The sequence below is a fragment of the Podarcis pityusensis genome (genome assembly GCF_964106645.2).
Source record: "Podarcis pityusensis genome assembly, chromosome: 11".
Classification (NCBI taxonomy): domain Eukaryota; kingdom Metazoa; phylum Chordata; class Lepidosauria; order Squamata; family Lacertidae; genus Podarcis; species Podarcis pityusensis.
The window spans coordinates 60,597,792-60,612,315 of NC_138036.1; the positions used below are offsets into that span (position 1 = coordinate 60,597,792).

A 14,524-nucleotide genomic window follows, 5' to 3' on the forward strand; every position below is an offset into this window, starting at 1 on the left:
TGCATAAAAAAGTTCAAACTGAAGCTTGTTGGCTAACTTCCTCCACCCAGCTATTGCAGAATTAATTGTAACCGGACATCCTGTGTGTTTGTGTGTGGACCATGTTCCTAGCAGCTAACCTTTCTTGCTGAAAAGAGGTGCTGATATTCCACTCCAAATCTATAATTCATTATACAAATTCTTAAAAGTACAGTCCACCTATAACAAACCAAAAACATTGTGCTCTCGTGGTATTGAATGGAAGCTATTTATCTGCCCTCTTTTCCTCCTCTGTTCTTTGCTCAGTCACTCCATTTTGAATCTTCCTTTCAAAACAACCATGCGTGTTTTGAGAAAACTTCACAGATTTAGGAACTGGAGCACAATCATTTGATCTCTTTGCTGTTCCTCTATACTCCAAGCACTTCTCATTGGCACAGCCCTGGTTTCTCTCTCCAACTATTACCATTCTTGATTAATAACCATAAAATGCTCAAATTTTAGTTTATGTGACCACTGCCAATACTGACTCCCAATGATAATGAAAACAGCTACATTGTAATGGAATGTTTTCCCTTTCTTTTCATTATATACCTCTAGCATTTTATTTTGCAGACTGTAATTGTTGCCTTTAATTTTAAGATAACATTGTCTCTTCTAGTACTTGATGCCCTGCATATGGAAAAAATGGTGGCAGACATACGCTCTTGGATGACAAACCTACAAGACTCTGCATTGACAAGGCCACTGCATGATAATCAAAAGGGAGTAAAAGACACTCATGTCTTGATTGTTGAGGGCTTCCTTCTGTATAACTACAAGTAAGCAAGCTTAGCATGTTAAAGTAAAAATAATGCATACTGAATAAGCACATCTTACTTGCTTTTTTATTACTGCAGGCCTCTCAGTGATATATGGAATAAAAAATATTTCATAACAATTCCTTATGAAGAATGCAAGAAGAGAAGAAGGTACTGTATTCTGAAAATCTTTGCCCAATATTATACTGTACTCTTTGTTCATAGCTGCATGTTCCCACACCTACATGCTGCAATCTAATAAGGGAACTGCAAAGCAGATAACCAGCTCCATTCCCAGTTTGTTTTTTAAAAAATAAACTTGTTCAGTTTTAGAATTACACAATTTGGAACAATGCACTGTAATTTTGAACAATAAAAAATAATGATGATGATGCCTTGCAAAATTCTGGAACTGTATTATATCTCCAGGGAAATCACAGGTTCCAACACCACAAGTTCCTGTAAATCAGAGCCTCAAAATCTGGCAAAGAGACAGGTAAAGGCAGATTCTCTCTGCCCAGTCTGTGCTTTCATGCCACTAGCAAAGTTATTTGGAAATAAGCATGGAGTCACTGCAACAAACTTGGCAACTCAAATGCTTTTAACTTTGTACTGACTCGTGGTCTAAGAGAATGATATGGGTTTTTTTTAAAAAAAATACATTTATATCCCACCTTTTTTCCAAGGAGTGCAACATGGTGTATACACTTCTCCCCCTTTGAGATATGCATTCAGGTGTTTAAAGCCCTCTAATTGTTATCTATATCATTTGAACAATTTTGATCTCTGTGTATTTTTAGCTATAAGGAAACCATTAGTGCTGGTGTGCTAGCAAGTGGTGCCTTACTTGACACCAGAGGCCTTCGTTTCAAGCAGGCAAACTTTCTGTTTCTATATATTAAGACTTGTATATGTTGTTACAAATAAAGCTAACATTGTTGCAGTACACAAACTGAAGAAAGAGCATGCTGCTCTTCTATCCTGTACTGTACTAGGCACTGCAATAAGCGAGTTTTGTTTTGCTTTGTAATGATTAGGTCTTTTCTACAGGTTATAAATGTATGCCGTAATAATCTAGACTTTGGGTTTTCATTGAAAGAGCCCGACACAGTATGCTTACTCCAGCAAGGCTTCTTTGAATTCAGTGGGGCATAGCTCAAAGTAGATCTATACAGAACTGTAGCCTTGCGTTTCAATTTTTAAAACCATAGGTACATTAAGTCATAAGTCATAAAAGAAAGCAGTAGTGCTCATTTAAAATAATCATTTTCTAGATTAGGCTGTAAGCCCAATTTAATAGCACATTCTACCTCACAATGTACAATAGTGTTTCTAAAAAATCAACTTGCAATTAAAGCTTATGGAGGATGCTTCGTGTCCCTGAATACATTAGGAAAATAGGAATCTGCCTTATACTGACTGAGTCAGACCATGTGTCTGTCTAGCTGACTGACAGCCGCTCTCCAGGGTTTCAGGTGGGGGAAATTCTCAGCTCTACTTGGAGGTGTCAGGGATAAAACCCAAGAACTTTTACATTCAAAGCATATGCTACACCACTGCGATACATCAGGACATGTATTAGTCTACCAGGGCACAGGCTTGCTAAGGCTTTACTAAGGGTCTGAGGTCCTGTCCAGTACACCTGACAAGGCGGCGGCTGTCACAAAATCAAAATCTGTGTTAGTAAAGTGGGTTAGAGGAATTTGCACCACGTCTTTGGTATTGGACACTTTGAGATTAAGTGTTTTCCTGAGTTTGAAGAAAGTACTGAAGAAACATTTTATTAATAAGTTACCATGTTAACTAAAGATATAAATATTCTGTCAGCAGTAGATCAGTCCACTAGAGGCTTTTGATATTTTTGGATATAAATTCTTGTTAAGCAAGATGTTTGAGTAAAGCTTCTGTTCTTATATAGCACACGAATTTATAACCCACCAGACCCACCTGGATACTTCGATGGACATGTATGGCCAATGTATCTGAAACATAAGAGAGAAATGGAAGAAAACGAAACTGGCATCGGTATGGCAAACACATTTAGATATAATATATACAGTGGTACCTCTGGATGTGAACGGGATCCGTTCCGGAGCCCCATTTGCATCCTGAGCAGAATGCAACCCACGTCTGCGTGGGTCACGATTCGCCGCTTCTTCGCATGCCGTCATTTTGAGTGTATGTGCATGCGGTGAAACCCGGAAGTAATGCATTCCGTTACTTCTGGGTCGCCGCGAAGCACAACCCGAAAACGCTCAAACTGAAGCAACTTCAACCTGAGGTATGACTGTACATGTAGCTCATTCAAGTAGAGAATGCTTGCAAAAGTAGTGATATTACCTAGTTCAGGTTCAAAGGACTGGCTTTGTTGGTAGGGGTGGATTTTGAACTTTCAAATTTCAGCAGTGCCCTGTGCAAGGCCAACATTTGGTGCCTCCCCACCTCATGCATTCTGTTTTGCTCAATTCACGACAGGCTCCCCTACCCCTTACTCATGATCAACGTGTGTGACTATGTATAAGCATGACACCAGGAAATAAATAAATAGATGCATGCAAACCAGGAAATGGCATGAGAGAGCTGGAGAGTCCTCATGACTCATGAGGAGACCCTCCCCAGAGCCCGAAGAGGACTTCAGTGAGGGCGGAGGAAGCCCCAAGAGACTGGAGGTGCAGTGGGACTTTGTTTAGGCTGCTCAGCGTCTCCACCTAGACATTTACACTTGTAGTAGCCGCATTTCTGCACAGCCTCCAGCCGGTCCCAGAGCTTCTAGTTGAAGAGAGTTGTGTGGAGAACGTGAGAGCTGGAAAGCAGGAAAAAACCAGGTCTTTTTTGACAGTGCTCCCTACTTACAGAATACATGAGTGGGGGCTTAGAACGTAACCCCTGCTTAAGGGGGGGGGCATCTGTCATAGTTATGATGCCCTGTAGCACCCCCTAGGCTCAGCGCCCAATGAGGCAAAACTGGTTGCACTGCCCTAAATCCACCTCTTTTGTCAGAATGCTTCAGCATCTGTCTCGTGGTAAATGTGGATGGGAAAGTGTGGGTATCTGAAGATGGATATATAAAAAACAAAATAAAATTCTCTGTTAAGCATGTGTACTCAGAGGTAAGTTCAGTTGAGTTCACTGGTAATTACTCCCTGGTAATGCATAAGATAGGAACTTTACGCACCCTTTGCACTGTTAGTGTGTATGTTTGTCTGCAGCTTTTTAAAAATTCACCTAAAAAAAGTCAGTACATAAAGCTTATGTGAGTTGTGAATGCAATGTGGGTTGCACTGGAAGGTAGCCTATTGAAAATTTCTGGCTGTACTGAAGATGTTTTGACTACTTCACTGCTCCTCTTGCAGTTTATCTGGATGGAACTCAATCACAGGAAGACCTTTATTCAAGGCTATACAATGATATAGCACAAGAACTGGAAAAGTCAAGTAAGTAGCTAGTGGAAAGTTGGTCTAAGAGTAGTAGACCATGTACCTGCTCCTTCAGAGGGAGTACAACTCCCATCTAGGGCAGGTTGCCTGCCTAATTCACAGAAATAGGAACCTCCAAGCCAGGAGGGATTCAATCTAACTTAATTTGATGATATAACCTTTTTGTGATTCTGTCCAACTTGACATCTAAAAAATCTATAAAAACTAATGAGTAAAGAAGCTATAGCCCAGTGTTTGTGAATGTGTGTGTTTTTTCTCTTCCAACCTTTCAGATGATCGTGGTGCTATTGTGCATGTATAAAGCCTTGGCCTCGATGAGAGCAATAACAAGCCTCATACATGAATATTTTAATACGTTGTGGCTAAAACAATGTTTTAAGAAGCTAACTGAAGCCCTTCCAAAGCAGCACTGAACCGAGAGCGTACGTGACATTCTCATGGATATGCTTTCCAGCTAGTTTATTTGGAGTTACTGTTCTCTTGCAAAGGTGCCATCCATTTGGAATCAAAACCCTAAAACTTTCAGAGTGTACTAAGAATGTTTGGACAGAAGAGAAATTATGTATCGTCTCATAGATGCTTTCTTCCAGGTGCTCAGCAGTCTCTCCTCCTTGCTTAATGCAACAGTGAACCTAGACACATCCACTGTCCTTTTCCTCCAACGTAACAAAGAGGGGCAAACTTTCTATTACCCTACCTGCACCTCAGTGTTTTCCACTCTACTCTCCTGAATGCATCCTTTGTGATACATCTGTTCCTCCAATGTGAGTGGCATTGCAAGCAAGGTACCCTTCAGTGGAGCATCAGGATACTTTTGTAAGGCTCGGTAACTTAAATATATTTTAGATATCTAAAATCTGCTTACAGGAAGCTGATTTTTTTATTACAAAGCAATCTTGTTTAATAAAAAAATTAATCAATTCTGAATTGCAGGCAAGTTGTCATGATACATAACCTTATTGATTTTATTAAAAGGGGGAAACAATTACAGTAGAATGTAGTAAACTCTTTTTAGCACTGTCAGATACTCTGCAGCCTAATAACCCATTGACTGGGGTAAGAGAAATGCAAATATCTTCTCCGCAAGGCTGCCTAAAATCATACATAGTTTATAACTATGGGAGTCTATGAAAGACAAAGTCAAGTACATTACAAAAAAATCAGGAGAAACAAGCACCGGTCTTCATATACTTGTTTCTTAAATTGGTAGTGGCTAAAATATGCTCCGATGGAAATAGGGCTGATCATTTAATGATTCCCCATCCCCTTGAATTCTGAATAGAGGCCAATAGGTATTTACTGATAGGTTTCACAAGGTTCAGCCCCAAGTCTGCAAAATGTGTTTTGCAATAGATAATTATTTTTTCTTTTGCAAGTCCTGATGTATTTTGTAGCATAGTAAGAAAATATTTTTTTTTAAAAAAAACATAATTCACAGATTGGTAGTTGGTATATGGTAGGACCAGCATTCTAGTGGCAGAGTAATGGAGTCTGTTACAGCCATAATATATTCTGTTCCCTCTTCCTATAAGTACATAGCGGGATGCTGTTGTCATTATGAAAAATTTAGGTATCTCGCATTAAAATAACAAGGACTGCAGCAGCTGTAGCTAGATAGATATTTTATTTATTTCATAAAATTTATACACTGCTTGATTGTAGAAAAAACCAAGTGGATACTATTAAATACAGATATACACACCAATTAACTTTCTCAGCTTTAGATGAAGGAAAATACATCACATTTCCCCGCAGAGGCCTATAATGCTTCTGTAGCCAAAGAAGCTTTTGGAGTCCACCCATTCGCACGCCACTTCACTTGCTGGTGGACTTACCACGGGCGCGCTTTTGCCCGCAGAGAGAACGCTGGAGCGAGTCTTCCGTCTGGCCAGCAGGGCTCTTGCGAGGAGGCCTTCGAGTTCCGCAGGGCGGGATTTCAGGGCCGGACCCCCCCCCGGGCCTCTCCCTCGCCCGGCCCCTTCAGCGGGGCCTCGAGCTCTGCGGCGGCTGCTTGGGGGAGGCAGGCGGGATGCCGAGGTGGGCCCGCCCGCCAGGGAGGGAGCCTGGTTCGCGGCGCCCGCTTCGCCTCGGCCTCGCTCCCCGGGGAACTCAGCGCCCGGAGGGAGCCGCGCGACGCTCAAGCCCCGCCCGCAGAGTCGCGAGCGGGTTGGGCGGCTCCTGTCTTCCCGCGAGAATTCGCTGGGGCGAAGGGAGGGAGCCTCGCGGCGCCACGCGCTTGCGCGGTCTCGGAGCTCTTTCTGCGCGTGCGCGCCCGGCCTGAGGCGGGAGGCGGGCGGCGGCGAGGCTGACGGCGGCCGCTCCCCTATGAAGCAGGAAGCGCGCGCCAGGAGCGCCAGCCGTTGGGCGTCCGGAGGAAGAGGGATGTCGGCCGCCGCCGCCGCGTGCGCTCTGTCCCGGAAAAGGCAGCTGCATCCGGCGGGGAAGGCGATGCGCAGGGGGGGCCGGCGGAGCGGGCCCGGCGGAGAGGCCGAGGAGGCGCAGCGGGACGGGGAAGCGGCGCTCGGCGGCGAGGGGCAGCAGGCTCCGCCGCTTCAGACACAGCCGGCGGCGGAGGGCGGAAAGGAGGAGGAGGAGTTGGAGAGGGAGCACTTCCGCAGAATCATCAACGCCTTCCGTTACTACGGGTAACCGGCTCCCCCCCCCCCCCCGGCTGGGCCTCTGGCTCTCGAGTAGCGCCCGCCGGATCCACTGGCTGCCCAATAAGCGCGCCAGAGGGCGGTGGCGCCGCCGCCATCCCATAGTACCAGGGGGGTTGCTCCTCGCCAGGAACCTGAGAGCTGCTTCAGGATGGAGGAGCAGCCGAGAACTTGCAGCAGCTTCTCCAAACTAAAGTTGCCACGAGTGTTTGAGGGGAAGTCGTGATGCTTAACCCGGGATAAAGTGGCAGCAGGGTAAATCAAGCAGTTAGTTCTGGTTATTAGAGGCAGATTGGCGAGCACCCTTGTGAGATAATAGGAATATAATTCAGCACAGCTAATTAACAATAGGATCAAACTATCTTCAGTAGAGGCACTTGCGATTTGACTTGTGCACCAAAAAGCTTGAACCCTTGAATTAAAGTACCTGCTTTATTGTTTGTGCCGTGCTAACAGTAAATACTTGTGTGGGACTGCTTGCTTGCATCCACACGTTTCAGACATCAGACTGGGAGGATGCATCCAGACAAAAATAAGTGTAGCTTTTCCAAAACTTGCTACATAAACACCTAATAGGATTCTAATGAATACAAATATGTTTCTTTGTCTTACAGATTAAATAGTGCTTTTGGTTCTGTTTGGCCTCTCAGTATTCATTACCTTGGTAGTTCCTGTCATTCATTGGGTGGTGCTGGGCAACTCCTATTTGATATCTTGGCCTTGGCAATTGGTGTCTCTCAAGCATATGAAACAAAAAAAGTTAAACCAACAGTACATGGCAACCCATAACAATTCCATAATAATTATTGGGAGAGCACCAAAGTAAGACCTTCAGTTTTCCATGGCTAGGGTAAAGAGGTGCATCCTCAGCAACTGATGGAGGCTTTAAAGAGATGGTGCTGTGTGTGCCACATTTTTGGGGGGGGGGGTAACTAATAAGAAAGCTGTCACAAGCTGCAACTCCTGTGAACTTATGAGAGTAGTGGAATATATTTTTTTATAATATTTTATTAGTTTCCACAAAAAAAAAAATCATTACATTAAAACCCACCATAAAATAAAACATTTATAACTACTGTATACTCAATCAATATTAAATCCACTTTGTGGGATTACTTGAATCCTCCAACTTCCCTCTACTCCTTCCCTTGGTTCCTTTGTATTATTTTCATTCATGCATGTCTATAAAATCTTTATCTCTTAGTTACCTCCAAATTTAAACATTGTCTATCACATTACAAGTGGTTTTTTAAAAAATCCTGCTAATGTATTAACTTGCATACATTGCTTATGCAATAAACATTTCCCATTCTTTTTTATATTTGTTGTCATCTTGATTTCCAAGTTTCCCAGTTAATTTCGTCATTTCCGCATACTCCTTTAACTGAGTTTGCCAATCTTCCTTGGTAGGGACTTCTTCTTCCTTCCCGTGTTAAGCTAGCAATATCTGAGCTGCCGTTGTCGCATACATGAACAAATTATTGGATTCTTTAGGTAGATCCATTACTGGAATACCTAATAAGAAAGCTTCTGGTTTTTAAACAAAAGTTACTTTAAACATTTTTTTCAATTCATTATATATCATTTCCCAAATTTTTAAAATAACCTTACAATGCCACCACATATGGTAAAATGTACCTTCTGCTTCTTTACATTTCCAACACTTACTTTACCTTGTTTTATACAATTTAACCAATTTAGCCAGTGTTAAATACCACCTATACATCATTTTCATATGGCTCTCTTTAAGTAAGGTACAGGCCTTAAATTTTATATCATTCTTCCATGTCTTTCCCAATCTGTCATCTGCAGATTATGTCCCACATCTTTTGCCCACTTTATCATAACACACTTGACCTCTTCGTTCTTAGTTTCCTATTGCAACAACATATTGCATATTTTTGATAATAATTTAATACCACTTTCTATTATTTCTCTGGAAATTTGAAATTTCATAGGTGAATCCTTTCTTTTTATCATGTTTTAATTCTTCATTTACAGTGGACACTCTGGATACGAACTTAATTCATTCTGGTGGTCCATGTGCAACCCGAAAAGTCAGCAACAAGAGGTGCCGCTTCTGTGCACGCGTGTGATAGAGCACTTCTGCGCATGCTCAGAAGCGGCACCTCTTGTTGCCGACTTTTCGTGTTGCGCACGGACCACCAGAACGAGCGCTTCTGTGCATGTGAGCGCGGCGAACGTGTTTGCTGCATTTGCAACCCGAAAGTTACATTACCCAAAGGTAACGTAACCTGAGGTACCACTGTAATTGGAAATATTGTAGCCAGTCTGTTACCTTTCCTTTTTTTTCTATGTAGGACTTTATTATAATATGATTTACAAACAGTTGGGGTTCTTTGTGTGAAAATCCTTCACAGAATGACAAACCAATAATTTTGTCTCTCTAGAAAGGAAGCGGGATAAACTGCTTGCCAGAACAGCTTTTCTTCTTTACCTTTGGATGAACCTCAGTTTCTGATTTCAACTTAAGTTCCTAGTCATTTAGGGCTTGATATGCTAACAGACTCTTGAATTGGGCCCAGTAGCTTACTGGCAGCCAGTGGAGTGTTGGTGTTTGCCACACTTGGCTTATTTTAGGTTTCAGGAGCTGTAACATCTTATGGTAAGATTGAGAACCACTTCACATATCAATAAAATGGGGACTAGGATGCGCCAGTGCCATGTATTAGCTTGTTAGAGTGACTCTTCTCTTTTTAAAATGTTGTATCCCGTTCATGCACACGCAGAAATCATTGTATAGACATACACACACAAAAACAAAACAAAAACAAAAACTGTACTGGGCTAGCATATGTCTGCAGTCAAAGCTTTTTATAGCTGTATATATTATTATATTATATTATATTATATTATATTATATTATATTATATTATATGTGTATTTGTATAACGATCACTGCACTTGACTAATACTCAACATACTTAACTCCCAACAATTTCAAAGAAATAAGGAATATAGTTAAATCATCCACTTCAATCCATAGGACCTTAACAGGGCAGTGCTTTATTGGGAGACTCTTAGGTGTAGAAAAAGCCAGAGGGCAAATCACGGGAACAGGAGCGCTTTGGAGCCAGTTTCCGTAATATGACCCCAGGACACTCCCTCCCATTACACAAGATGTTTCAGTGCCTGCAATAGAGAAATTTGGAGGGTGGACCTCTGAAACTCCACTCTGTTCTGTCTCCTGGGATGCCCTTCCAAGAACAGGACTACATTCTGAATTAGATAGTTTTGATTTAATTGTTGCTGCATGTGTTTGCTTTGGTTGCATGGTTGGATGTACAGAACTCATGTATTTCTTATACAAGTAACCATATAAATGTAGAATTAAAAATGGTCCCAAAGTAGGAATCCTCAGTGGGTTTACAATACTGATATAGAATTTCAGTTTAATTTTGTTTATATTTGTTTCTGATGTTCATTTTGTTTTTGTTTTTAAATTCTAGAATTAATATGCATGAAAGAGTCAATCGTGCAGAAAGACAGTTCAGATCCCTTCCAGCCATTCAACAGAAATTTCTTCCTCAATTCCTTCCTCATCTTGACAAGATTCGGAAATGTATTGACCATAATCAAGGAATCTTGCAGACAGTTGTGAATGACTGCACACATATGTTTGAAAATAAAGAATATGGTGATGATGTATGTATAAATTGTACTTCAATACCAACTGTTTGCTATTTCCCCTCTTTTATCAGTTTTATTTATTTTCTCATCATAAATGTCTGTTTTCTTTTCTATAATTAATGTATGTTTTATAGAGGGATGGGGAACCTGTAGCCTTCCATATCTTGTTGGACTCTTTGACTTCTGTCATTCTCAGCTAGCATGTTCAATGGCAAGAAATAATGTTAGAAACTCAGATGTATAATCTAATTGCCAAATGGCACCTCAGACCTAGATTATGGTTGCTGCAATGGAATGTCTAGGTGCCATTTTTTTAAAACAATGAAGTTTATTGATGTTGTTGCTAATGTCATTTCTGTACCGCTTTAGATTTTAAATAACAAATCTCAAAGCAGTTGACAACACATTAAAACATCAAATGAAACCAGAATAAAACAAATTCAAGCTTCAAGTAAAATATCTCAGATCCTTCTCTAAGAGACATTTTGCCTTCCCCAGTTGCCAACCTGGCATCCAGAGATCTCCATGAGGTTGCAATTGGACTTCCACCAGTTGCATGACGCACCTGTCTAGTTTCTAACACTGGTAAGAAATTATGCGAATTGGAGTCCAACAAAATCAGGAGGGCCACAGGTCCTCTTTCCCTATTATGCTGGGTTAATCAGTTATGAATATTATTCTTGTTCCTTGATACATATTAAATCATTTGATTAGACCACTTGATGGTTGTGTCCAGCGTTAGTTACTATATTTTTACAGTTGAATAAGCATAAAATTTCAATCTTTGTAAGTTAACTATTGTTGCACATTTATTCTATCATTTGGGCTGTATCACTTACCTCATAATTCATTTTAAATGCTTCTTTTCCTTGCAGAACTTTTCTTTGATTTCACAGACTACATATAATTTTAAATGGCTCAAGTTCAAACTTCTCAGTGTGGAAGCCCTCACTGAGATAAAATATTCAGTTTCCATGCTAGCTTAGCCTTCCACAAGCATTACTAGTCCATATATAGTTTCCTCAGGCCAATTTGCCCATAATTCTCTGTTCTCAACCAATTTAGAAAGGCCTCTGCTTGTTTGCCTAGAACAGATTCTTACTTGCCGTATTGTAGTGAAGTAAGGGGCTATTTGTGTGTATGTTTACCCCCACATCTTTCCTATTTTACTTAATAACTGTCCTGCTTTCTATAAAGAGGTATATTCAGAGAATGGTATGCTAAGGGTAGATGTGATGTTTTCACGCTTGCTTCATTTATGATTCAGTTATGCATATAGATGAGTCTCAGCCTGGAGGTGAGAAGGAAAAGGCATATCAACTAACTGCCCAACAGTGTAGCATTGTGAATAACAATTATTGATTTTCTGGTTTTACACTTTTCTCAGGAAAATGGAAAAATTACACCAGCTTCAACTTTTGATATGGATAAATTAAAGTCTACCTTGAAGCAATTTGTAAGAGACTGGAGTGAAACTGGGAAACCGGAGAGAGATTCCTGCTATCAGCCAATCATTAATGAAATTGTAAAGAACTTTCCAAAAGACAGATGGTAAATCATTTTTTAAAGATGTATTTGAAAGGAAGGTATGCACAAGAATGCATTTGTTGCCAATGATCTTTAAACTGGAAAAAAAACTATAAAATAGTATTAGAATTGATCTTTGAAAATGTCCATGTTAGCTGCACAAGGAGAAGTTATAATAAACTTCACACCTTACTAATATGATTTTGCTCAAAATGTTAAGGTTCAGCAGTTCAAAATTATGGCTGCACAGACAACACTCCAATTAGGTTGGATTAGCACCAAGAAAACCTAATGCATACTATTTATATTTTATCATGTGGAAGAACATGTTAGATATAAAAGTCTGATTTGGCTAATATTTTGATGTAGGGTTCTACAATCGGAAGGACTTAATGGCTATCTAATTTAGTCCTCTTTTCTAAAATAGAATAAGTACAGTGTACCACAAGTGGAGAACAGATACACTATTAGAAGATATTTATATCATTAGTATCTAAATAAATATTGCAGGAGATTAAGCTACACATTGGAGGAGAAGCTGAAAGCTATTCTTAAAGCAAAATAGGAGAATAATTAAAGAAACACTATAATTCACATAATAATTTTTATTTTTTGCTCTTTATTTCCATAAATATGAGGTCTGATTACACTGGTTATAAATAGCTAGCAATATTATAGCATTGGTTTCCTTACAGAATCAAAATGGCATTTCAGTCATGATTCAGAGTGCCTCTTCTAAGTTGTCACTTGGCTCTGTTGACAGAATTCCAATTACAACAATGGTGGGCTAGTCCGAAATAACCAGCCATCTCCAATCTCACTTTTAACTTAGCTTGCAGTCAGTGTTGCTGCATTACCTAACAAACAAGAGTTTTAAAGAAGATAAACGCTCAAAAGCTCATTCAAAATATAACATGAATACCCTTCCCTTGTTAGATTCAAGGCATTCAAGAATGTCTTCAATTGTAGAAAAATATACGGTAAGTTTTTATACATCTAAATAAAAAGGTGTTTTGCTTTGTTCTAAATAATCGCATTCTCCCCCAGCTTAGTTGAAAATGGAATGTTTCCAAATATTTGGTAATTTAAGTTGTGTAGAAATGCTTATAGATGAAGATCAGCATGGTGCATTTTCTGTCTTCCCACAATGTACTCTTTTTGTTGTTGTGGTGGTTCTACTTTATAAATTTAATGAAATTTGACCTTTGTGGCCTACACTAATGTTCTGTTAAAACTGTTTGTAGACAGTTAATAGTAAATCTGTAGTAAATAGTTTTACAAATAATGTAACTTATTTATATTATACTGGTAAATAAGCTGGATTGAAAGTGGAAATACGTTTAAGGCTTCTTTTTTTGAAACTCTTGAATTACAAGCTGAAATTAGAAAAGTTGATGTAGATGTTTTATACAAAACAGTCCTGTTCATGTTTGCCTAAGTAAGACGCATGGTCTTCAGTGGGACTTATTATCTAGTATGTGTGTTTAGGATAGCATCCTTAAAACATCCTTTGATCTGCACTTACAAGTAAAATTGTAGATAATTAAATACTGTAATTTTTTAATGCATAGAATATGAGCTGCTCACAACCCCTTTTCTTTCTAGTTCAAATGGAAAGTATTTTTTATTTTCTAAAAGAAAACAAATCGTGCACAACAAACTTCATAATTAACTTCTGGACATTTTCAGTTGCTTTCAGTGAACTGAAAGTTAACATGTAAATAGAAGTTTGTTGAGGCTCTTAAATTACCTACAACTCCTACTTCATTGTGGCTGCTGCAAAAGTCACCCACCTTTATGGAATGTCTTGTAGAGGAGGGCAGATATGTAGTGATCTTTCTTAGGTATTTTCAGAATCCTTGTTTTAACTGAATTAAACTTGCTGCTCCTTTTTATTTCTCAGTTATAAAATTGTGTATCTTTCTGCTTCTTAGATTTGGTTTTGCACCCTTGTGAATTTACCAGCACACTTAATTACTTTAGTAGGTACTGTGTAGAACTTCTAGTCAGAAAATTTATATTTGATAGAATGAATTAATGATTGGAATTATGATTGTATTAGAAACTGCTTTTAATGGCAAATAATTGAACAATGCATTATACATTGAAAAGTCCTATTTTTTTCCTTTTTAGCTTGGGGTGTATCCAATTTTTTGATTTTTTGCTAATGGAAAGCACTTCCACTTGTTCAAGGCAAGGGCAACTTTTTCTGATCACCCCATTCACTACTGTTCAGTGACCCCCCCCCCCCACAAAATAGGTCCTGATGGTTGGGGGAATCCTCAAAAACAGTATGGGATATGCAGTATGGAACTGCAGTCAGTACAGAAGGTTTGAGAAAATGAGATGTCCTGACTTGCACAAGTGGAGGCGCTTTCTGCTACTGCAAAGCTATAACTGTACATAATCTATTGGGCACAGTTACATATCATAGGAAGTTACGGTTATACAGTACCATGAAAGTACAGATTGT

General features: G+C 39.7%; 1 protein-coding gene across 1 annotated transcript in view; it reads left to right on the forward strand.

The window, feature by feature from the left end:
* The window catches only part of CARNMT1 (carnosine N-methyltransferase 1), a 30,785-nt gene that overhangs the window by 6,064 nt on the left and 10,197 nt on the right, over nt 1-14,524 (forward strand). Inside the window, exons 5-12 of the mRNA XM_080972128.1 lie at nt 641-800; nt 879-950; nt 2,698-2,804; nt 4,133-4,213; nt 4,489-4,511; nt 5,993-6,861; nt 10,344-10,539; nt 11,912-12,075. Coding sequence (XP_080828254.1) covers nt 641-800; nt 879-950; nt 2,698-2,804; nt 4,133-4,213; nt 4,489-4,511; nt 5,993-6,861; nt 10,344-10,539; nt 11,912-12,075 — 1,672 coding nt within the window. The remainder of the gene's footprint in view (nt 1-640; nt 801-878; nt 951-2,697; nt 2,805-4,132; nt 4,214-4,488; nt 4,512-5,992; nt 6,862-10,343; nt 10,540-11,911; nt 12,076-14,524) is intronic.